The following is a 25,447-nucleotide window of genomic DNA, read 5'->3' on the forward strand; positions in this document are numbered from 1 at the left end:
TCCTTTTATCCATGGCCCCCACTGACTAGGACCACCTTTATCTCACCCTCCCCGATTGACACACATAAAGTAGCTTAGTGATTGACAAATAACAAATAGACACGTAACTAAGCTAAGCGCCTGACCTGGCAGGGCAGCAAACATTGATTTGATTAACTTTTGACAATGGCCCCCAAGAGTCCTGAATTCTGCCCGAAAAGGATTGTACAGGACGAGATTGGATTAAAATGGGTTACGAGAGCTGTCAAAGATCGTTGTAGATGGAGTTGATGGAAAGGACAAATGAAACTGGTTTTCTATGACCATTTGCTAATCGAATTAACATTTTTGCTCATATTTTATTGCTCATAATAACATTATATTCTATAAAACAGAATGACTTTAGTCCAAAATAAAATTGTATATGTTTTACTGTCAGAAGACTAATACATCATCATAATATGTTATAATACTGAAAAATTTTCCACATTTTCGATCTAAACTCGAGAAGAGATGGACTTGTTCTGTGCTTCAAAAATAAATACCCACCAAATTGTATAAATTAGCTTATTCCCTATGAGGCCTACAAAGAATTTTGGGAAAATATAAACACAATATAAGGAAACTTGCAGTTCTCATGAGACTTATAAGCTACAAGCTAATTTGATTTGTTATAATTTCCTATATTTATACCCCACATAGCAGTTTTCATCGGATGTTGAGAAGCTAATTAAATTATATACTATTTATTTTTAGTAATGTTACTTGGAACACATTGGTTTTTTTTCACATCTAGCAAATATTTCTGTAGTGTACTTCTTTTTCCATATCATACAGTTTCCCTTTTACACATGCTGAAAACTTTCTTATTACGAAATTGTGAAATTTTGTTATTGTTTTGCCTTTGTGTTTGTCTTTTCTGTGGCATAAGAGGTGGAGTGTGTGTGTTTTCTATTCCAAGGAAGTGTAAGTATCTATGCATGGGTATGTGTATGTTTTCCTTGGTATTGGCCACTTGGGTATAAATATAATTAAAAGCAGGATTTCATTTTGGATTTCATTCCCGGTTTCTTCGTCGAAAGGGGTAAAAGCTGATTGCCTGACAGGAGAGAACGGGAACGAGAATGGAGAGAGTCCCCGGTCTCTGTGTGTGCATGGGCATGAGATGAGAGCCAAGGATAAGCATCTTATGTGCGTGGTCTTGCATCCTCATCCTCATCCCCATCCTCATCCCCATCCTCATCCCCATACCCATCCTCGTCCTCGTCCTCGTGTTGGTGTGACTCAAATCTGCCCTGAATGGCTTCGGCAATAATAAAGTGATGGCTGTGGAAACAGTTCAGCACGAGCGCTTCGAATGAAAAGTTTCGCCCAGCCAGAAAGGACAGATAAGACCGAAAACGAGAAATTGGAAGGATGAAAGCTACGAAAAACTAAAGGCGACGGCTGCAAAATGAAAATTTAACTCTCTGGGACTCGAAACTCCTTCAAATCATTCCTATTTAAGAAGCCACAATTACATGTGCTCCTCCTTAAAATGAGAAATAGAAGAAATGAGCCTCTTTCCGCAGTTTTGTTTGTAACCTACTAAAATCGAATTTAAATAAATAGATTTCATATTAATTAGTTCATTTAGTGCACATTAAATTCTTAATCAATATAATGCAATAAGAAACTTGTAGAAACTTTTCCTCTGCAGTTTCTATTGCATTCTGCAAAATGGCCAAATATTGAAGAATTTTACAGGGAATATCCTTGCAATGCCCCCCGATATGGACAAAATGCTGGGACAGCTGGCCTAATCTGGAGCAGTGCTTCCGCAGAAATGTCGGGCATAAATCATTGGAACGCACATCGGAAGCCCACGAAATCCTGGTGCCGAGATGGAAATTGAAATTCAAAGAGCATTCCAAATATTTAATGCCCGGCACACGCCATTCAAATGCCGTCCAGGACGACAGCGAGTCACAGGACCTGCAGGACTAGGCCCGAAAACTGAGCTGAACTAACAATTTATGCGCTCAGTGTGCGTTATTTATGATGCGAGCAATTTTGAGGGGCGCTGCAAGATGTGAAATTCGGGGCGTTGAGCGGTGCTGGAGCACAAAAAGTGGCACAAACTTGCTATAAAATAAATTAATCTGCCGCACAACACTTGTCAAATGGGCGTAGTCCTCCTCCTCTCTCTCTATATATATAGTCTGCCTCATTTTGAGCACCAACATCGTCATCATCATCTTCACCATCATCCTCATCATCATCTTCATTTGGAGCATCTGGCTGCTACTCGTTGGCTGGCTTTTCCTTTTGTATCTTCCGGACTTGCTGCTACATTTTTTATTTGCAATAAAACCAGGGGAATATCAAACATTTAGTCAGCAGGAATGCAGGTTTTTGTTTAGAATCATGTCAAGACAATGTAATGTAATATTTTAGTCCTTTTTAAAAAAAAAAGAGTTAACCTTATACTTCAAAACTAATTAAATTTATATACCCTTGCAGGGTATTATAATGTTAATTTAATTTGATTCAAAGCCATATTTTATTTTTATACAATTTTGTATTTAAAAATATTTAAATTATTTGTAAAAATCGGAATACTATATTATATAACTGCCAGAGACACGGTTGTTAAATGTAGAAGATCAACAATGAGCAGTAATTAACTCTGAACAGTAAGTATCTATGATCAGTAATTATCTTCGACCAGTAAGTATCTATGACGAGTAATTATCTTTAACTAGTAATTATGTATGATCAGTTACTAACTTTGAACACTGATAAACAATGACTTGCAACTTTTGTAACACAACACATGTCGGATACTTGCCCGGCAGCAGTCACTTCGTTCCGGGGATGTCACAACCACTTGGGAATCATATGCACAGATGTGCGAGATTTGTTTTGAAACAAATTTAAGTTTTTTGAATGCAACTATGGAGTTATTCTTCTATATAATTTAATAGTATATAAATCGGAGCATGCCAAATCGGTGGACTATATATATACATATATATAGCTGACATAGGAACGATCGGAAAATTTTAAGAAAAAAAACAACTTTTCCATTTTTTATCAGATTTGCATCAAATTTTAGATACAGACATCTTATATTATTGTATATGGGCAATTCTCTGGTGTCGAATGCGACATTCATACGCATTCAAACTAAAAAAACACATGTGCCAAGACTTTATTTTAATTTTATAAAAATTGAAACGAATAGCTCTTGGTTAGCACTATAATTGGTGCTAAGGTCGATTTTGAACCCTTGTTTGTTTTCAAGATATTCACTAAAATGTACTGCGTTCGCACGCGACAAAAATAGAAGTTACATTTGAAAAAAACCAGTTTAAGCTCTGATTTCAGCGAAACGTGATGAAAAATTGTAGTACAATAAATTTTAATGAATTACGCAATGAATTATCTTACTAACGTATTTTGTTTGATTTTAAAATATTAAGTAGTTATTTTTTAAATTAAATTTTAGTCCCGGTCGCACGCGACATGTCGCACGCGACAGTTTGGAAAGCGATAATTCAAACTGAAACTGTACGAATATTGGTGATCGGATATGTCCTTTTGCACTTAATATTGAATTTTTGGGTTTTTTATGTCATATTAGAAACCAAAAGTTAAAGCAAAATGGTTCGGTTTAATAGATGGGCATCAAAACAAAACATGCCATTTTTTATGCCTTTTTTTGATAAAAACAACATTATTTGCGTTTGCGCGTGTTTAACATCGATTTTTTTGAAACTTATTTTAGAAAATGAAAAATTCTCTTAGTCTTGATCATCCTGACCAATTTTTTATGTAATCATGTTAAAAATACTCGTTTTTAAGCAATTTTAAGTTTTTGGCCGCGGTGCACGTTTCTGGAGAATTGCCATTATATTATATTATATTGTTTTATGAAAATCGGACTACTATATCATATTGATGTGCTTCACCTTTATGATATAATAGTTTTAAAAACGGTATTCTGAAATTTAAATCCTTGACAGATTTTTGTAAGATTCCTTCTGTTCAAGGGACGCTTCCTTTAGGGCCAATGCGACCATTGTTTCGCTTCTTTCGTCGCTGCTCGTGATTTTTCTTGGGCGGGCTTCCCTGGCGGCTCCACTTTTCCACTTTCCCCCGCTTCCTGCCAACTCTTCACACCAAATGTGTTTACTTCTGCGCCATTTATCTTGCTTTGGCGCCCTGCGACTACAATAAGCGAGTGCGAGAGGGCGAGAAGAGGTGCCAGAGAGAGATGGCTGAAGGCCTGGCCTTGCCAGAGCTTTCCTTCCGTTTGTGTCCTGTGTCCTTTCGCTATTCAGCCGCTTGCCTCTTTTTTTTCTTTCGCTCTCTGTGAATGGGAAAAGTCAGCGGGGAAAATCCCAAAAAAATCTTGCTGTCGGTGCCACAGTCTTTGCCTGCTTTCCCTCGGTAACAATTTAATTTTCCCCGCATAGTTTCCCAGGCGCTGGCTGCGTTTAATGGCAGGCAGAGGCGAGTGTTCACCAGACGGATTATCATTTTCGGCCATGCGAATTAAATATGCAAACGAGCCAAGATTTCTGCTGATTACTGAAAAAGCTTGTATACCAAATTGCATGGCCTACTTTGGCCAAGTTATGCAATCACTGGCAGAGAATTTGTGTGCTTGGAAAATGAATAACAATAAAGTATAAGCTATAGAATTTCTTGAGAGTAAATGATTTATTCGAGGGAAAGTAAGAAGTTTGTTACTTTTATAGATTTGATATAACTTTTATCTGCTTTGGTTGATTTTGCGTATATATTTTCCTTTTTATCTCGTGAAAAGTTTGTGGTGTAATTCCTATGGCACACAATTTGATGAGTGAGCAAAGGACCCCGCCCGTTTAATAGCAGCCACTAAATCGCTAGTTAAACACATCACAAACAAACTGGCGATTACTTCGACACAAAGCCAGCAGGCAAATGGATCAACCAGAAGCCACTAACTACCAAACCACCAACCAGTGCCACTCGCGGCATTGTTCTCAGACCGGACCCACGCAATAAATACAGAGATGCACTGAACAAAAAATGCATTTTGATATCAATTAAGGATTTTCTTCTAAGATTCTTACAAATTTTAAAAGATCAATATTCCTCTTAATATGTCACATTTTTTTAGAGACTTCGGTATAAAATAAAAGCCTTAATAAGCCAATAAATTTGTGTATATTTATTTAATATGTTAACAAGAAGAAGCTAATTTTTGGTAAGCCGTTGGACAGCCTTAATGTTTTGCACTTTGAATATTAAACCAACGTAAAAATGAATTATAAACAAAAGCAAACATGCCGATTTGTAATACATCACCTTACAAACTTTAGAATATATAAAATATTTGATAAAATGAATTATAAAATACTGAACAAAGTTGAATGTATCACTAAAATATCGATACACTTTTTAGTTTCTGTCAGTGTAGATTAGTACCACGCCTCTCATGGCTTTAGATAAGAGAGCCCCAATGGAAATCCACTGAGAATGGCACCTCGAATGACCATAGCTCAGTGGATTCGAGTTTAAGCAGTCTTTTTCCCCATTCAGCGATTAATAGGACGCCAAGGATGGCATAATTTGTTGGCCAATCAGCCCCACGTCAAAAATTTCCACCATGGAGAGGGGGAAATGACAACAAAAAAATTGTTTTGGCCGCAGTACGACATCGTCAGCTGGCACTGACAGTGATGCACTGTCCATGAAGTCTGCCCAAAGCGCTGCACATTCATATTTATTAACTTGGCCAGAAGGCAGGTCAGACCCTGACCTGATGGGCCCAAAACTGACCTTGCTGACAAATCTCTTACCAATCAAGGGGGCGGCGGTGGCAATCGGAATTCGCAGGAAATGGGAATGCGGAATGGGTATCAATCAATACCCATTGATTCGAGCCGCTGGGCGGGGCCCGGTCTCGTTGGCGCCAATTAAGTGCCCATAAAAAACGAGCTAGAGATCCGCCAGTTTGCTAGCTTGCCAGTTTTCCCGATTGTCTCAACAACCAGTGCCAATGTGTATGGGTAGTGTGTATATAGACATTGGTGTGCACCCGGGTGTGTTTGCCCAAAGGGGGTAAGTCTCCAAGTGGCCGTTAGGGGAATACCAACTAACAGATTGAAAGGCAACGATCCTGGATAGTGGCATTTCCCAAAAATCAACTTCAAAGGGTTAATATTCAATTTATAGGGGAAGAAAATATATCACACTATCTTTTAAAATGTATAAAATTGTAATATTTTGTGAGAATTCGGGTTTCGGGAACACTCCCTAATTGAAAACGCAACCGTATAAGCTTCTCCAGCAGTGCAGTGCAAAAATGTTGGCCCAAGGAGCCAGCCACACTCAAGTACTTCACATGGCCACAATTTTGAGGGAAGGGGTGGCGGGGGAATACCACCGGGCCTAGAGGAAAGGGCCTAAAGGGGGAGAACCGAAGGGGGGGATAGTGTCGAAGAAGTGTGTCAACCCGACGACAGTCAACAGAGGGTTCATGTTGTGTAGTGTTGCATACTTTTTGGCGCTTCTAATGTTTGCTCGTTTTTGGGGCGGTTCTCATGCGGGGGTGGAGGGCGTGGCCAGTCGGGGTGTGCACTATATGTACTATAAATTAAAGCTACTTTGAATATCTGTTGCACATTCCTAGCGAGCAGCGGCACCACGCAAGCCAAAACGCAAATGTAATTAGCAAATGAAAATGCCAGTTGGTCCGTCGACATCCAAGCTTTTATTTAACCGCTTAGGACTTTGGTGAAAGCTCGAGCGGTATTAATAATTAAATTTACAGCCAACTGAGGGCATCTTTTTTTGTTAACTGTACACCTTAGGGTGCAGTTTGGTTTTATATTTAATATATCAGAATAGTTTTCCCTCTTTTAAAAGGCTTTTATATAAATTAGATTGAATTTTCCTGTAACAATTCTAAAACTTCAAAATTGAAAGAAAATGCATTATTAATTTATCAATAAAGATTTAGTCTTATAAAAAAAAGATAGAAAGCTACTTTGGGCTTTTATTTACCCTAGCGATTTGATTATTTGGTCTTTGTGGTCAAATGCGCAAATTTTTTATTTCGACACATTGAAAACTATAAGGAAAATTGAATAAATAGTACCCCGCAACGGTATAATAATATAAATAATTTATAAGGGGGATAAACATAAAAATAATGCTTGAAAATAAATTATTTAAGTCGTTTTAACCCTTCCCATTACTATTTACAAATAATTCCCATTTTAAGTTCCACCCCAAGCAATCAAAACAAACGCCGCCAAAGGTTCCACTCCACAAATGTGGATCGCCTTTCAAGTTCCACATACTTCCCACGGGACTGCAGTTACGTTTCGTTTGTTTACATTCAATTTTCAGGGTTAACTATCAAAAACAGAAAACCTAACGGAGTCTGGGCCGTCGAATAACCAAAACAGAGAAAGGGACATGAGAAAGCACAACGTAAAAGGGGACAAGAGAATGCAAAACGAAAACGGGGACAAGAAAAAGCAATGCATGATCTTCACTCACCGTGTTAGCTGTTCCGCTTTTCTCGTCTCTTTCTTGTTGAAGTTCACACACGCGAAAAATGTACAGGCCAGAGAAAATATGTGCGTTGATCACCAGAAAAAAAAAAAACAAAATAAATAAATAAATACGAAACCGACACAGAAACTAGGGACACTTCACAATAACACTGGCACTTTTTTCACATTTCCTCTTTCACTTGCACATTCTCTTTTCTCTAAAGGCCAACCACAAGAAAACGAGTGTGTCCGCAGATTTTTCTGCTTTCTGTCCGTATTTTCGCACGCTGATCAAAATTCAAACACTCCGGATGCTTGGTTTTTCACGGCGAACCGAATATCACCGCAAACGACAATTTTCCCGGCCGTTTTCCCGCTTTCCACGCGTTTTTCAGTGGAGCTGCACGTTTGTCGACTGAAAAATAAAGTTGCGAACGAAAAATGAAGAGGGAGTGAAAAAATGCTCGTCATAGACGTGTAGATAACATTTTTACACGATTACAGATACATGGAGTAAAATTATCATGTAGGAAGTAAAATTCATTAACAGATCTTGAAGGAGTGAATATCTCTGTTAGACTGAGCTTAAATTAACAGAATTCTGTTGTGAGCGAGCCATTTTTTTGCGCTCGCCGGAAGCACGATCATTTTGATTTATTTACATTTTTAATGGAAGCTTTTAGCTCTGATTGGAAAGTAGGAAAATTTAAATATTTATCTCTTCTAATTGTGGGGGAGGGTGGTTAAATACTTACTTAATATCCTTGCACAGTATTATAATTTATGTCCGAATTGATAATATTATATAAAATCTCTATTCATCTTCGAAGTAAAGTCCTGAAACTTGAAGAGATATTTTTATGACATATTTGGTTGTATTTTTTTTTAGACAAAATAAATAAGCACAGAAAGAGATTTATATATTAGACTCCTTAAATCCATTTAATTCTTGAGGTTGTCTAAGAATTAATAAATGAATTGCAAATATTTAGCCACGAAAAGCAAGCTTAAAACAAAACAACCAAGAAAATGGAAATTAAGGCTAATTAGATAATTCCAAGGGATTTCAGCTCCCTCCCTACCCCCCAATTTCATTTAATTTCCCCTTTATTTATTTTGAGAAAAAATCGAACCAGGCCAAGGAAATTCGCATTATTTCTATTTATTTTTAGATTCACTCCTAAGCTTTTGCCCCCAAGGGTCTTGAGAGGACTCAGGACTCTACCCTCTATTTCGCCCCCATCCTGGCACATTGACCTTTTCCGCAGGCCTTGCTTTCCGGGCTAAAAAAAAAAAAACAAAATGAGAAAAAGTAAGGAAAAGCGGCAGGAAATGGACCGAAGCAGGGGCAGAAACAGGACAGATCTGCTGGCCAGGCAGATGCCTCGGGCAGGTGGGTTCCGTAATTCGCAAATTGACTGAGAATCATGAAACACCTACTGGGTCCTGCTCTTGAGCAGTTTGCATTCAAATTGGCGGCCTGCCTGGGCGGATTTGACAGTTTGTTAGCTCGCTGAAGGAAGGATATATTCTCGTTATCTATCCCGCTTTATGTTCGTAATTTCAAGTTTTTATTTGCTCGCATTGCCCGCGTGCATTCTCCCTCGGATTGCACACTTTATGACTGGGTCTAAAATAAAGAAAGGAGGACGAACTCGCTTATTACTTTAAGTAGCTTCTAAAGCCAGCAAAAAAGGAGTTGCTCCCTATGCCGGGGCTAGACAACAAAGAAGCTGTGGGGGAGAGCAGAGTACGGAGTGCAGAGTGCAGAGAACAGAGAGCTCTTAAAGTCGCCACAAAAACGGCTACAAAATCTGGCAAAAACGTGCCCAGAACATAACATTTTTATAGCAGAGAGCTTGCTGTTAAGCAGCCATTTTCTCTCTCATCCTGCTGCAGGACTTCTGCAAACTTTCTCCCTGGGAGAGCGAGCTCTGTTACCCGGTAATTTCTTTTGGCATTGTCTTTTTAAAAAACAGAAAAATTGAAAAAAGCAAGCCGATACGGGTAGCTTAATACTAATTCTTTATATTTGGGCTTAAATATTTAAATAATAATTTTAAGAGAAGCCTATAATTGAGGAAAATCTGTTTTTTTAGTTTCAATTGAATTTAACAGAGCCCACATCCCTGCAGGACATGTAAATTAACAGAAGTAAAGACCAGAACCAAACGAATGGTGAAAAATCGCATGCCTTAAATTCTGTTTTTGAAATTGCTTTCTTCTCACAAGAATATGCTTATTAATAAATAATTTAAGCATTTTTTTTAATTTAATTAGTCTTGTAGCCTTTAAAATTGTAAGAGTGCCTTGGAGACATTAAAACAAAACAAGAAAGGAAACTAAGTTCGAGAAGCAGAAGTGGATATACCCTTGCAGATGGTAATTAATTTATAGGATCGTATCGGAAATCAATCATAAATAAGCTTAAAATATTCGCATTATTTGAATTGATATTTATAATTTTATTGTAAAATGTTTTCGACTAATCAAAGTTTAAAAATCTCATAACTAAGCCAAAAATGCATTAATTTCAATTCGGAAACCTTTCCTATGCTAGTTTTTATTAGTGTTTTAAATTTAAAGTGTTTAGTGTTTTAAATTTAATTTAAATTTAAGACTTAAAATTTTTTCAAATTTTTTCAAATTTTTGACGATGATCCCTTAAAAAATTTTCAAAATTTTGAAAAAAATAAAATTTTAGCCGAACATAGCTATATCCATTTAGCTTTTGATGCTGATCAAGAATATATATTCACATCGTTTTAAGCTTCTGAACCTGCAAGGATATAAAAAATCATATTTTTTACTTTTCCAAACTGAGCTCCTGGCACACCATGCTTCCTAATTACCTTTTTATTCCAGCTTCCTACTTTTTTTTCTCATTTTCAAAATTAACCCAGAGGAAATGCCTAAAAATATATCAAAAGACTCGTATTAATATTATCTCCGCCCCCCTAAGAGCAGAATAACCTCATTTTACACTCTGCTCCCGGCAGCGACAATTTGGAGCCATCATCACCTGAGGATGCGACGGGGGATGCGGAAAAACCTGGCACCGAAATGTAATTTCCTCCTACATAATAATTATAAATATTATTCCAATTTTTCAAGACCCATAGAGGAAAAGTTATCCACTCATCTTGCATGTCTAACGAGCATAAACGAGCCACCAACTCGCGCAGACAAGGCCAGGGAAAATGGCTAATGCGTGCGCCAGGACATGCCAGGATGCGTTCGCATAAGGATATGGGGTTGATAGGGGGGAGAGTGACTATGAATGTGGGTTCAACCCATCAGGCAACAGCTGTTGCTTGCCACTCCAGAAAATCTGGGGGAGTCATTCGGGTGAGGCTGATTCCGCCATCTTCTCTGGCTTATATTTTTACGGTATTTTAATTTAATGCCCGTTGACATTTGGTTACACGCTTATGGCTGCCGTCGACAAACAATGTCCTGCTTATGGCAGTGCTCAGTGCTCACCTTGCCCCCAAATTACGCAGCATCCCCGACAGTTGTTGCGCCAAATTTACGTTGAGATAAATTGTTTGGTTTCCTTCTCCTCAAAGGCCCCATGACTGGCTGATGGGACACTTGTGGTTGAGTGCTTCTCTGGCTGTACTCTTAATAATGTTTTTTTTCTTCGTATGCATGACAACGACTGTAAATTGAGTTGCACAAGCCGAGGATAGTGGTTATTTTCCTTTTTTTTTTGGGAGAGAGAGCCAGCTCATTAGTCCAACTTTGTTTGGCCACAGTCAAAATGTTTTGTAATGTGGCACAGACCAGAGAAAATATTTGTCAAGACTAATTGGCTTTGCGAGCAACTGCAAATGGTTTTTGGCCTTGAGCACGTTATACGAATTATATATTTGCTTACGAGAATAGACATATTTAAGCTTAATTAATAAGTTAAGCCACTAAGCTATGAGATGAATCTAATCTTTATAAACTTAGTTAGGCTTAAGGGAGTTACAAGTGGTATTATCATAAGTATAATTTCTTAGATCTTGACAGAAGATGAAGTTGATTACTTAGTCCAAGTGAAATATTCTATGAATCATTCGATTTTCTTTAATCTGTCAGTCACTTTATTTGATTAAAATACAATATTTCAGAGATTAGGCAAATCTATGCAACCCTAGTTGATATTTTTGTACAAAAATCAATTTATTGCCATTTGAAACCGCATAATAACCTTTCACACCTTGCCAGGTATTGGCAATTTTGGCCAAGAATGTCCTGCAAAATGCATTCAAACGAAATGAATGCCCATCCGGGCATTCAAACTCAATTTGCATGTTTCTATACGAAAAATAAGTTTTATCTCAGAACTGCACAAGAAGTCAAGCGAATGGAAATTCTGTGACAGGTAAGTGGGGGTGGAAATTGCATTTTCTTAAGGTCAAAGGTCGAAATTGTTTGTAATTAATCACTTTAGGACCAAGTTGTGCCTGGTGCCAAAAGCCAGTTTGGCCATAAAAATCATAAGCCAAGTTAAGACTGCGGTATTGGGTCGACTGCACATGAAAGTTAACCTCATAAGCCATTTAATTGAGTTATATGCGTTTTAATGAAGCTGCAAAATGGAGGCAAAACAGGAAACAGGCAGCTTAGTCACGTTCCTGGGAACCGAGCGCGTGTAAAATGCATTAATTGAGCGTAATTAATACAGAAACGATTGCCTCAAGGACGATTCTCACCTCACTTTCACAAATGAAAGTCCGTTTTATATTATGTAGTATATAACGAATTTATTTTGCAAATTCCGGCATAATTTTAATTAATGTTTCCCCATTTTACGAGGGACTAAAATTCAAGCCAAAATATATGCAATAAGGAAGCAAATTAGCTCTTAACCACGACCAGCTGGCCAAATTATGTTGATTTGTTTGCCATTTTGCGATATATATTTCAAATATGCCATCGGTTTTTGTGGTGCCAGGGATAAGTAAGTAAATTGAGGGAAAATCAGGCGGGGGAGGGACTTTGTGTCCTGGGATTGCAATGCAATGCCCGCGATAACAATGTTGCATTTTGTGTCATTAACATGCCGGAATCGGACAGGATATGTAAATGAGTAATGGGATTAAATTGATTATAGTTTGGGGGGATTAGGAGATACACAAGTCAAAACAGGAACAGGAAAGTTATAAAATAAACATATTTAAGCTATGAAACAAATAATTAATTAGCATTTGTATACTGCTTAAAATTGCTACAAAAAATGTTGAATTTATAATATTTAGAACACTCTTAATCCCCTAATCTTCATGTGCTTATATTTCTTTCCTTTTGGTGGCAAGTAAAACCATTTTCAAGTCCCCCTTTGATAGATATCGACGAGAAACCACAATGACAACTTCCGAACCAAAAGGAATTTACATATCAATATGGAAAGACCATCTTCAATTCCGGTCCAAAAACAAAGTTAAGCCAGAAAACGTCAAAAAAGGCAAGTAACTGGCAACCCACCCACAAAAACCAGACAGACTGAGAAAGCCCAGACATCTCGCCAATAACAATAAAAACAAAAACAAGTAAGACAGAAAAGAGAAAACTAAACTAAGAAATTTTGTATTTATACAGTTGCCAGGTTTTTGTGATGCTGCTGCAAAAAGGACAAACAACAATAACTAGATCCTGGGATGCAAGGACGAGGCCAAAGAAAGGCAAACAACAGAAGCTGGCGAACTAAAAGCGCATTTCGAAAATCGAAAAGACCCGAAAGAGCCACAAAATATGCAACCGCAACAAAACCAGCTCAAAAGCCACGCCCCCCACACACACATACACACTCCCTCTACTGTGTGTGTGTGTGTGTTGGGTGGAAAAAGGAGAGTGTGCCGTGTGTGTGTGTGTGCACACGAGATAAATGCACGGAACGCGCACAATTAAATATTCAGAGCGAATATTTTTTGTCGGTTTTCGCCAGTTGCCATTGCAGTTGAGTACCAACCAACGCAACCAACTAACCAAAAAAAAGAAAAACATAAAGGAAAATGCCACAGGGAAAGCTGTAAATACTCTATCAAATATGTGATAAATACAATAACTAAATATAGTTGATATTTATGGTATTATGTCTTAAGAGTGGAAAGCATCTTAATGTAACAACATATTACAAAATATTATAGAACTTATAGAATAGATCCGAGATCCTTAAATTATCCTTGAAAGAGTATCTATAGTTCCATTTTCCACACTCTCGCAACCATAAACTGGTCAAAAGTATAAAGTTTCCTTTTGGAAATGTTGTTCCAACACGTACATATATGCCCTAACCCATCTGTACTTTTTGGTTTATCTCCAAACATGTACATGAGACTATCTTTTTGGCTGTCTAAAAGTTGTCGCTCCAAGCGTAACATAAAAATTGTATTTTTATGAGCTAAATGCATTTCAAAAGGTAACAGTATATATTGAAGCTAAAAAATTAACTAAAATTTAAAGTTCTCCTATATCAGAGTTGTTAATATTATAGTTATCCTGAAACTTCCTCTCTCTGTCAATAGCTTTTCCGCGCACACAGTAAACATTGTCCTGAAATGAATATAACGCAGGTGGAAAAGTATCTCCATGCGTTAAGCTGCTTGCGGTGAATGTGAAAAGAGTTGGAAAAGCGGAAAAGCAAGCAGGCCTAGCTAAAGGCTGACAGGCTACAGGTATTTCATGACTGTGTGTGTGTGTGGGGGAAATGCATATGGAAAGCGCAGGAGCCACTCCCCCCCTCAAATGCCGATGACGATGACAATGATGATGGCGATGATGACAGCGATGGCGTGGCGGATGCGGCTTCCGTTTCCGGTTTGTGGTCCAAGGCAGAGCCTTGCTCTTCTTCATCTCCTCCCCTCCCCGCGGACTAAGCCATGTCCATTTGCTTCGTTATCAGTCGTTAGCACATACAATTTTGTTACCCAACTGCTGCTGCTACTATTGCCTCTTTGGGGCAATTTCTGGTATTTGTGTATCCATTTGAAGTTTTCCCATTTAAATGCGACAACTTCCTGGTCCTTGGACTGTCCGAACTGGGTGGAAGAGGGGGGAGGAAAAGTTAGTCGAGTGCATTTCCTGTTGCAAAATGTTGCATTTCCTTTTCGCCACATTCTGGACACTGGTCAAAGTTTTCGGTTTAAACTTATTTTGATGATTAAGTGGTTCACTTTTGGAGAGTCAAAGCCAATAAGGAAATTCCGGCAATGCAAACAGGTTCTTAGGGAAAGGTCATGCGAGCGCACACATGGATTTGCGATTATTTTCCACGCCGCTTAATGCTTTAATTGCATTTTCCTAACAAAATGCCGGAACAAGCGCTCTCTCATATTTTCATTATTATTACATTTTTTTTTTTGTAGCTCTGACAATGGCAAGGGTCAAAAGTATGCACATAACATTGAGGAGAGTGAGGGTAGCACCACCGTGGCGTATACGTAATTTGCATTACAATGAACCCAGCAGCCTCCTTCATCATCCTTCCTCGTCGTTCATTCTCGTTCATCCTCGTTCATCGCTGCAAGGTGTATAATTTTGATAGCAATTCTACAAAGGCCACAGAGCTGCGGTTGGCGATGCGATGACTGTACTTCAGGCAGGGGTCAGGGGAGAGCGACTCTGGAAAAGGAAGTTTTCCCGGGGTCGGTGAGCGTTGCATTTCAATTGAAATAACAATAATTGTTTGCAGCAGCCACTGCCGTATCCCCTCTCCCCCTTTCTGTAGTGTAATGCTTTTGTTTTGTGGCCTGGCAATTCTTGCTCCTCTTCTGGCGCCTCTTTCAACTGGTGAATGGAATGGGGCGCAGCATCGGATGTTGAATGTCAGTGACTGCCACGCCCCCTCCTATAAGGGGGCATCTAACCTCTGGTGGCAATGATGGCGAAGCAAACCACTTGGACTCACTCCAACTCAATGGGTTTGGTGAGGTCTTTCAGCAGGATATTTTATTTATATTTTATAGAAAATTTAATTCAATTTATATGCACTTTTAAAGCTATAGTTTTCAAATATTCTATGTCTATTTTATAGAAAATGTAATTTATTTAAAAATCACTTTTAAAGCAGTAGTCTTACATACTTTTCTTGCATTTAAAATCATTCATAACTAAGCCAAAAATGCTTTAACTTCAATACGGAAAGCGTTTCTGTGCTAGTTTTTTTAGGGCTAAAAAAGCTGTATACTGGGGTTTAAAATATAAAAATTTTAATTTTATATCAAATTTTGACCATTTTAACGATGTAACCCCTTATAAAATTTTAACAAAAAATTTATAAATAATTGTTTTCTTACAAACATAGCTAAATCGACTCGGCTTTTCATGCTGATCAAGAATATATTTGATTTATAGGGTGGCAAATAATTTCTTTGCTGAGTTTTAAGCTTCTGACTAAAATTATGATACCCTGAAAGGTTATAAAAATGAAAGGCTTTTTGTCTCCATTTTTACTTTTTTTTTGCTGATTAAATAAAAAATCGCTAGACAATGCTAGTATACATAAATCTCTGCATTATTAAGTAAACATAAAGTTAAATAATGTATAGCAAAATCTACAACTAACCGAAAGACTTTGTGGCTATTAAAAAAATCAAATATTAATAATATATTACATGCCTTAAAAAACTAACACCTCAATTAAAAATTCTAGCAACAATTCACCATATTATATTTAATAATTTAACAGCTTAAAGTTAATTTTTCTGATTCTCTCAGGTATCTCATTATCACCTTTAAGCAGTTAATTGCAGCCAAAAGGCTCATCTTCCCAGCAGGATGGTTTTTCCCTTGCCAAGTTGTGAAAATGTTTTTCCTCACTTTACGCTCTAAGTGATTTTCAATTATGAAGCGCGACAACAAGGATTCCCGGGATTCCTGGGGACCAAGTTTACCTGCCCCAGAAGGAGGGGAGCATTGTTAAAAAATGTCTTGCATAAAAAGTTTTTAATTGCCATGTGCTTTTCCCCAAAAAAAAGGCAGAAAGAAAAAAAAAACTGGTAGTTGAGTATTTTTTGCCGTAGTAATTAGTTGCTGCTTCAGCTGCAAATTAAGCCATAATTATGCGCAGCCAGCGACACTCTGAAGGAGTTGACTGAGCTATGAAGGGTCTCGGGATACCCCTATATCATACCCACAAACTTCTTTGGCCAGCTCAAAGTCCTAGCCACAACAATTGGCCAACAAGTTGTCGCTGGCCAACAGCTCTTGCAACATAAACACGGAAAAAAAGGTCATGCAAAATATTTGCTTAAAAACCATCAAGTTCGTCGCCATTGAGCTGGAACGTGTGGCAATGCAGGGCTTTGAGTGAAAATTGGAACGATGGCAAATTTGGAACACTGAGAGAGAGAGAGAGAGCGAAAGCGAGAGTATATTTCTCTCATAAAAAGGACTCGAAAAAGGACTCTAGCATGAGCAACAAGAAGCTAAAAGTCGCCGACAATTGCAGCTGCCGTGTTACTCTCTGGGATTCCTGTATTCTGGTCATAGACCATTTTCCACCATTGTTATGCCAGATTCCTGGTGATGGGCGACGAGAGGGAGTTGATAGTGCCATGAGAGGGAGGAGGGAGGAGGGAAGGCGGGGGAGGACAGTGGCAAGGACATGACTGATAAGCGTGGCAGCGACACTGTCAAAGGTTGTGATTGATGCACACAGGTTGTAGCTGCTGTCAGGACAGTGGACATGAAGTGAGGACAACGATTAAAGTCTTTGTTTTTTTTTTTTGAAGAACTTGTGATAGGAAATGGGAAATAAAAGGTTATATATTTAAAATAAATGGGTATTATATCTGTTTCTTAAAAGCTTCTTAAACAAATAGTTAAGATATAGCTTAAATAACATATTAACTGGAGCCGAAATCTAAGGATTATTCCCTGAACTTGTTGGGTAACAAAAAGTTACCTTTAAAAGGTTTAAAAACCGATCTATTTCTGATTTATATTTTAATACATATTAATACTATTAATTTCAGTTGATTTTTTTCAGATATTTCAAAAAAAGGATCCTTTACTGATTTTCTTTTGTTGTCTGACTCCACTGTACTCTAATTGCTGTTGGTCTTTCACCTTTTCCCACTGTCAACGCACTAACTGTAAGCGATGTTTTCTCGATGAAGCTCAACGTATCTGTACATCTGCATTTACAGCTAGACCCATACACACACAAATGCAATAATACAGGTGTGCGTGTGTGTTCGATTCCCGGCAGGAGGTTTATTTTTCAATGCGGCGCTAATGTCCTTTTCTTGCTCGCCTTTCTTTTTTTTTGTTTGTTGCTGCCGCCCACTCTGGCCTCTGGCACTTTGTCAATTCGCAAACAAAAACGAATTGCACACAGGATTATCGAAGAATACTCATACGCAATGGTGTACACTGCGCATAGTTGCTCTCTGACTTTCTCACTTGTCTAAATAAGAAAAGTTTTCTTTAACTAATCAATTTCCTTTTATTTATAAACATTTGTTGTCTACATTTTTTTATTACCAAATAACAAACGATGCTGTCTTTGGCTGTGCTGCTTCACATATGAATAGGCCCAATTTGTCACAACGATTGTCATTGAAAGAGTTGTAATTCGATTCAACTGCCAAATATCCCAACTCATCACAATGCTCGGCACCTTTGTAATTATCTGGATTTCCGGGACCCCAAAGTTTAAGTAATATCGGTTGACCGGTTGACAACCAAACATGTTTTCCCTGATTTCCCAAATCAGTGCCTGAAGTCCAATACTGGGCCATTATCTTGTATTTCCAGAGAAAAGCATTGATCAAGTTCCATTCCTCAATGGTCTCAAAAGCTATAAGATCGGCGCCCAATTGGCGACAGGCAGCGAAAGCATCAAACCAATTCTTTGCAGTAACTCTTTCAATATAGTAATATCCATGGCCGATCTTTGTAAACGGACCAGTTGTTATATTCAGATACTGCGGTATTCCTAGAGAACATTTATAGGAGTTGGTAAATTTAACTTATTTTGTAGTTTGTAGTTTATTTTACCATCCTCTATGGTTGGTGTCACTTCAAAACATCCGACCAATGAAAATAGGCACAATATAGAACCGAGAATTGTTCGTCTTATGAACATTTTGCGAATACTGATAAATGCGTCTGAGAACTCAACCTTTTTATACTGAACTTAAGGGTAAAAAAAAAGATATATGTATTTACCCCACATTTAGAGATAGTCTTATACTTAAATAAACATTAATTTCAATTTTCTTAGAGTGTATAGTAAATATAGCTTTTTAAATGGCAAACAAAATAAGCAGTACAATAAATAATTGCCAGGTAGTCATTTTATCTGGGAATTCTTTTCCTTGCCGACTCAATAAAAAAATAAACAATGTTGTTTAGTTTAGATTTAAAGTTTGTGCTTCATTCTTTTTTCAAGATTATGAATAAAAAGTTATCTGAAACGGTTTGTTCTTTTATAAATAAGATCTAGTTGTTCAGTTTCTTTGCAGACTGCTTTTATTTATTATTATATAAACTGCTTTTATTTTATTGCCAAATAACAAAAGACACTGTCTTCGCCAGCGGCGCTTCGCATATGTACAGAAACTTATTTTCGCAATTATAATCATTCAACGTGTTGTAGTTGCTTTCAGTTGCTCTATCTCCCAGCAGGTCACAATGTTCATTTCCCTTATAATTGTTTGGCTCTCCAGGATACCATATTTTTAAGGATATTGGTTGACCGGTGGAGAACCATTCATGCTTTCCCTGACTCGCCAAGTCCGTTCCCGAGACCCAATACACATAGCCAATATTATTTTTCCAGAGATACTGATTGATTAAATCCCATTCTTCAATAGTCTCAAAAGAAACCAGATTGGCACCCAAGCGACGACATGATGCGAAGGCATCAAACCAATTCTTTTGAGTCCTCAATTCAATGTAATAATAACCATGGCCGATCTTAAGGAACGGTCCTGTGGTAATGTTCAGGTACTGCGGTATCCCTAAGGTGTACTTTACAAATTAGAAACGTTTATATATATATATATCGATAGAGTCATATTTACCATCTTCAATGTATGGAGTCACTTCAAGAGCTCCAGCCAAAGAAAATAGACACAATACCGAACAAAGAATAGCGAATTTAGTAAACATTTTGCACATACTGATGGCTAGGCCTTCGAGCAAAGCTCTTTTATACTCAACTTAAAGTGCCTTAAGCGACGGAAATGATACTCTTGATTTTAGTCTAGAGTAAATACTAATTTGGGCTTTATAAGAGGGCTAAGCAAATATGGGCTTTAAAGTGGGTTCTTAATAAGATTGCTTATTGCATATTATCTTGCAATTATTTTTTTTACTAAAACAAAATAATAATAAATAATTTAGTTTACCTTTGATTTTACATTTCTTATTTTAAAAGATTTTGTCTGCTCTTGAACCGGTCGGATCGAAAGACTATATCTTTCTCTATCTCTCTATCTACCTATCTCTACCTTACTGCCTCTCCCTCTCTGCCTTTGTCTCTCTCTCTCTCTCTGTGTATCTCTAGAGGTCTCTCTTTATCTCTATCTCTCTCTACTTATCTCTATAGAGATAGCCCTTTCTCTCTCGCGCTCTCTATTTTACTTTCTCCGTATTCTCCACACTCAAAGAGTATAAATACAGCTTCTGCCGTCGTGCTGACCTCATTCTGTCCGCGGCTTCTTGAGTATTAACATCTATAGTGATAGTGACCCCAAAAATTTCTCCTGACCAAGGCAATAATATCTGGATAACCAGGAAGAGAGGGTAACTAAAATTAATTATACACCTCACAGCTTAGAGAGAAGTAGCTTCAATAGCAGTAAATGTCAGGCTAGAATAATATATAATATATATTTTTGGTACAAAAATGTCAGAAGAGCCCGCTGTTCCCATTAAGACGGCACTGCCTTGCGGTACCCCACTCAGACCGGCACCCATTTACAAGAAGCTGATGGTGGAGAACCTAACAGTTGTCCGGCCGCCAATTCTAAAGATCTACTATTGGGAGAGCTTTGACATAACAGGGTGAGTTCTTAGCCATAACCAGATCCTTTGGGTTACTTGACATAACCCTTTCCTTTCCCAACTGATAAGCTTAGATTGAACAAGAAGTTGCGCTCGAATCGTGCCGAACATGAACACACCATCGTGATTCCCATTCGCCAGATTCATAGTCAACCTCTGAAGATCATATTCTGGGTAAAGAATCTCGCGTCCACAGACACCAAGCTGACCCTGAAGCGAATCCAGAATTGCCAATGTCAGCCACTAAGGACACAAGTTGGCTTCAATCAGTATCGCCAGCTCTTCAACTGCCCACACCGTAGGTTGCTCCATATTAACCAGGAACTTCTGGTCATCAAGCCCGATGAAGTGGTGGCCCTCACTGCCACGGCATACTTCTTTCTATATGGCGATCATCTACTCACCTATGAAGTTAAGTAAGTATTTTAGTAATTAACAAGTCAAAAGATACTATGGATATTTCTAGCACCGATGACAAGCGCAAGTTCCTTTGGCATTTTCATCTGGAGATCTCAGACTTTCATCCCGAAAAGTGCTTGCTCACCAAGGAGCTGCTGCCTGTGAACATAAAGAATTTCTCACATGTCACCCAACCAATTTGGGTGCAGAATATCACAATGTCCCATCTTTCCTTTTCGTTTTCATCGCGTGATCGTGGCCTGAAGTTGCTCAATATGAATCTCACAGTTCCAAGACAGAGTGTGTGGCCACTGCTGGTGGACTATCGCCCACTGGATTACGAGAATGAGGTATAATCAGGAGAAATGGGATTAGGTATATTTATTATTTCTATAATTTGCTATAGGCTGAGGTCTTTCTGACCTACAACAGTACCAAGGCTCGCTACAAAATCAAAGCTCGAGGAGTGCTGGCTGACAGCAATGAGGAAACGGAAATGCCCCTGAGGGATCGCGAGTGCACCGACTTTCTAAATGTCATATATCCCAACCGAGTCAATGTTGAGGCCTGTCTGAGGGAAGAGCGGACGCAGCTCGTCAATGTCCATAATTATGGTCAAAAATGCCTCGAATTTCGCTGGCAAAGGTGAGCTAGAAATCGAGCTATCACTATGAGAAATTTCCTTAATTAATTTCTGACAGCTACATCATCAACGAGTTCTTTTCGGTGGTCTTTAATCCGCCCATCTTCCGCCTCAAGAGCCATCACTCGAAGCTTTGCGTGATCTCGGTGACAGTGCTCGAGCGTCTGGTGCACTTCCGGCGCATACCCATTGTCCTGGAGGTGCACCGCATCCTTGATCGCGCCACCCAGATTGCCAAAGGAGAGCTGGCCGAGATTGAGTCCATCGATGATCCCAAGTGGAAAGAGGACAGCTACTTGGAGCACCTCTATCTCCAGCTAAATATTCGCACCAGCTTGAAGCCGACTTTGGACACATTCGAGGATATGGAGCCTGGTGAAAAGATCGATCCCACAGCAGGTCTGCCACCCTGTGCCCAGTTTGGCTCAGGAGTAGGAGTTGCAGAAAGGGCAGAAGATTCGATCACAGAACCACCAAAACCGGTGCCACCGAACGAACAACAGCGGTTGGAGACGGAACGCAAGGATCTTATTCGTCGATTAATGTCCAAGAATCGACTCTGCTCCAATGAGATCATAGACTTGAGCATGGCCATTGATCAGCGTATTACCATTTTCGAGAAACTCTTCTGGAAGTACCTCAGCAAGTCCAAGTTCATGCGGATTAATCAGGAGCGAAAGCGGCAAAAGACAATGAAGACCTACGAGCAGGTGGTATGTCCTGATGAAGACTTTCCAGTGGAACCCGTCACCGAACTCGATAGCAAGTACGATTATTATTATTTCTCCTAAATTGATATTAATTAATTATTGATAAATCCCTTGTAAGCAACATTATGGATATCCTATCACGCCTGATGCAGGAGGCCATCAACGATTTGGCCAAGAACTGGATCTTCATTCCCTCGCAGTATTACGAGCCCGCCAATTAAATGTTCCCCCAGAGTTAACCAAATACATTGCACCACCCAAAGATTCGCCAGCAATCCTTGCATCCTTTGCATTTTTCTTTTGCGAAGGATGCACTCACTTTCGGGTTGTCCGCACCGCGAAATTTATGTACGATTTCGCACGAGCTGAGAGCCAACGCCTCCGTCTCTGCCTCCGCCTCCGCCTTTCGTGGTGAGCATTTTGGGTGAATTTATGTGTCTGCAGGAAGCCTTTTAGGACGTTCCTTTCCACGCAGACGAACCAGGGCGTGGCAGGAGGATACTAAGGAGGGGTCAGACCATTTGAAGCGAGTATTTATGCTCGGCGCCGGCGATTAGTTTGTGTGGGAAGCAGGCCAAATGGTCAAGTGTATAGCGATTTGCTTTAGGTGGAGTGTCTAATAGTTGAAATTGCCACCAGACTCGGTGAAGGTTTTCTTACAAGAACAATACGGTTTAATGTTTATTAAAAAAAAACAAAGCTGAAGATTGTATGCCCTTAGAGTTTGAAATTTAAATATAAGATCGATTCATAAATCGGTCATAAAGATGGCGTAAATATTCGCTTCCTTTGAAACGATATTTATCAATATTTTTATATGACAATTTTTTCGATAATTCGAATTTTAAGAATATCATAACTGAGCCAAAAATGCATTAATTTAAATTCGGAAAGTATTTCTGTGTTAGTTTTTAATAGGCTTATAAATCTGCATACTCAACTTAAAATTTTAAAAAATTCAAATTTTTTTACAATTTTTACGATGTAACCCGTCCTATTTTTTCTAAAAAAAATCGAAAAAATTTCGAAAATTTTTATTTTTAACCAAACGTGGTTAAATCGATACAGCTGTTTGTGCCGATCAAGAATATATATGAATAATGGGGTCGGAAATGACTCCTTCAAATCGTTTTCAGTTTCTGACTATATTATAATACCCTGGCAAGGGTAAAAAATCAGATTTTTATATTTAACATTTTCCTATACAATTATAAAATACATTATTTTAAATGGAAAATATATTTTAGATTATATATTGTACAAAGGAGTTTATTTCAAAATTTACCGCCACTAAGCGCCACCTGGTGCTTTAACTCCTAAGCTGCTACTTATGAAAGAGTTCTCTATCGGAAATTAAATAAACTGTAACTCAGTCTGGTTGCTAACGAGGTTTTCCACCTTTTTTTTGTCAAAGACAACAACCTTGTATAAATAGTTTTTAAGGCATCCTTCTACTAATCTTATCGATATTTTTGATATTCTATGCTATACCCGAAAACTTATATTTTAGATATGCTAAATAGGCGGGTAGCTTTGAACAACGTATGTGTTAAATATGCGACAGTAATATATCGATAACTACAGATCTATCGATAGCACTTTGAAATGTTAGTCTGTTTTGGTATTTTAATATAAATGAAAAACGGTCACTTGTGTTTGGACCGCGTCACTTTTATGCTATTTAAATTAAATGAAAAACGTTAATATATTGTTGTCAATTAAACCAAATTGTGATAAAAACCACTAAAGCCGAAGCCAAATAAGCACTTTTTTGTGTTTTATTAAAAATCCTATGCGAGCAAGCATCGGGACTTGAGCGAGAGAGAGAGAGTGATCAAAGGAAGCCGCTTTCACCGCACGCAAAAAACAGACGCCAAATTTTCGCACACATTTTCGCCGCATTCCGATACTTGCCGAATCTAAAGAAAAGGATATCCCGCAAAGCAAGAAAGATGAGCAAGGATATTTACTACTCGGACAAATACTACGACGAGCAGTACGAGTACAGGTGAGTGCGCCCGCCGCTGAGAAGAATTATCCAAAAGGCTGAAACTGTAAATCCCGCAGACATGTGGTGCTGCCCAAGGAGCTGGTGAAAATGGTGCCCAAGACGCATCTGATGACCGAGGCCGAGTGGCGTTCGATAGGTGTGCAGCAGTCGCGCGGATGGATACACTACATGATCCACAAGCCGGAGCCGCACATTCTACTGTTCCGGAGGCCCAAGACCGAGGAGTAGGCATCGAGGCGGATCAAAACAACAACCGCAGCAGATACACACACCTACCTACCTACTACCTACCTCTTGTACCCCTCGAACCCCTAACCCTAACACTGGCATGCTCATCCGGCAGCTGCTACGATACGGTGGTGGTGGTGGTTGTTGCTCGGAACCAACTGTTGCGACAATCATTCATCTTCACGTCGAGTCGAGTCGCTGCGGAGAGCAGTTTTTACCTCTTACTTTTACTACGTGTCTGTGGCAGATCCTTTCCTATCTTTACCTATACCGCCTATACCTGTAAATGTAGCATTTAGAGATAAAAACGAAGTTTGCCATTTCATCACACGCATATTTTAAATACCGGGAGGCGCGGTTGCATGTACAGATGACTCCCCCCCCTTGGCCACTTGCCACACGTCGTCTTATGTTGCCATTTCGAAACGGAAGCGGAAGCGAAAGGAAGAATTCGTTCACTTTTACTAAGCTTAATTGAAATCTGATTTGTGATCTTGAAATTCTTAATCAATACAAATATGTTTACACATAATATAATACACTTAAAAATAAATATGTTTAATGTATGAGGCGAGGCTTGAGGCGTTGATTGCTCAAAGTTTTCCCGAAATCGAACAAACTTCAGCATTTTTAACTGTTAGTTATGGGTGGTATTTAAGATATACATATATTTATGAGGAATTTTTTATTATAAGTCCAGGAAAGAAGTTTCCTATATCATGTCAAGTCAAGTAAGTTAATTATTTTCTTTAAATCGTTATACTTACTAATTCTTTATTCTTGCAGGGTAATTTATAAATTGATCTTGGTTATCAGAGCCCCACTAATTCAAAAATGATTTTAATACAGCAGTATGTATACACTTTATCGGTTAATGTCACTGATGGCTTACTTTAACATGATAATACTTTCTAAATACGACTATCCCATTTTAAAT

At 38.5% G+C, this 25,447-nt stretch overlaps 5 protein-coding genes and 1 pseudogene across 8 annotated transcripts in view; 3 read left to right on the top strand and 3 right to left on the bottom strand.

Moving 5' to 3' along the window:
• LOC110183787 (putative cytochrome P450 6d5) overlaps positions 1–7,964 on the bottom strand; it is an 87,822-nt gene extending 79,858 nt beyond the window's left edge. For all 4 annotated transcript variants that reach the window (XM_086831452.1, XM_086831451.1, XM_086831450.1 and 1 more), the window contains exon 1: positions 7,519–7,964. The gene's annotated coding sequence lies outside the window, so the exon portion shown is untranslated. The remainder of the gene's footprint in view (positions 1–7,518) is intronic.
• Positions 1–25,447, top strand: part of Mco1 (Multicopper oxidase 1) — a 265,366-nt gene that overhangs the window by 130,173 nt on the left and 109,746 nt on the right. The window lies entirely within an intron of this gene.
• On the bottom strand, positions 17,928–18,603 carry LOC110183805 (C-type lectin 37Da-like). Its single transcript, XM_020952157.2, has 2 exons — positions 18,507–18,603; positions 17,928–18,444 (listed from the first exon to the last, which is right to left on the bottom strand). The coding sequence occupies exons 1-2, from the start codon at positions 18,592–18,594 to the stop codon at positions 17,987–17,989; spliced, it is 546 nt and encodes a 181-aa protein (XP_020807816.2). The 5' UTR covers positions 18,595–18,603; the 3' UTR covers positions 17,928–17,986.
• LOC147644061 (C-type lectin 37Da pseudogene) lies at positions 18,984–20,159 on the bottom strand (annotated as a pseudogene).
• Positions 19,819–22,546, top strand: LOC110179291 (uncharacterized). The gene is made up of 6 exons (XM_020946776.2): positions 19,819–20,519; positions 20,594–20,935; positions 20,986–21,268; positions 21,325–21,563; positions 21,620–22,327; positions 22,390–22,546. Exons 1-6 carry the CDS (start codon positions 20,362–20,364, stop codon positions 22,490–22,492), a joined length of 1,833 nt encoding a protein of 610 aa, XP_020802435.2. The 5' UTR covers positions 19,819–20,361; the 3' UTR covers positions 22,493–22,546.
• Cks30A (Cyclin-dependent kinase subunit 30A) lies at positions 22,759–25,129 on the top strand. Its single transcript, XM_020946775.2, has 2 exons — positions 22,759–24,279; positions 24,339–25,129. The coding sequence occupies exons 1-2, from the start codon at positions 24,224–24,226 to the stop codon at positions 24,508–24,510; spliced, it is 228 nt and encodes a 75-aa protein (XP_020802434.1). The 5' UTR covers positions 22,759–24,223; the 3' UTR covers positions 24,511–25,129.

Source organism: Drosophila serrata, unplaced genomic scaffold, assembly GCF_035046125.1.
Source record: "Drosophila serrata isolate PLE 108 unplaced genomic scaffold, ASM3504612v1 contig_240, whole genome shotgun sequence".
NCBI classification, from domain to species: domain Eukaryota; kingdom Metazoa; phylum Arthropoda; class Insecta; order Diptera; family Drosophilidae; genus Drosophila; species Drosophila serrata.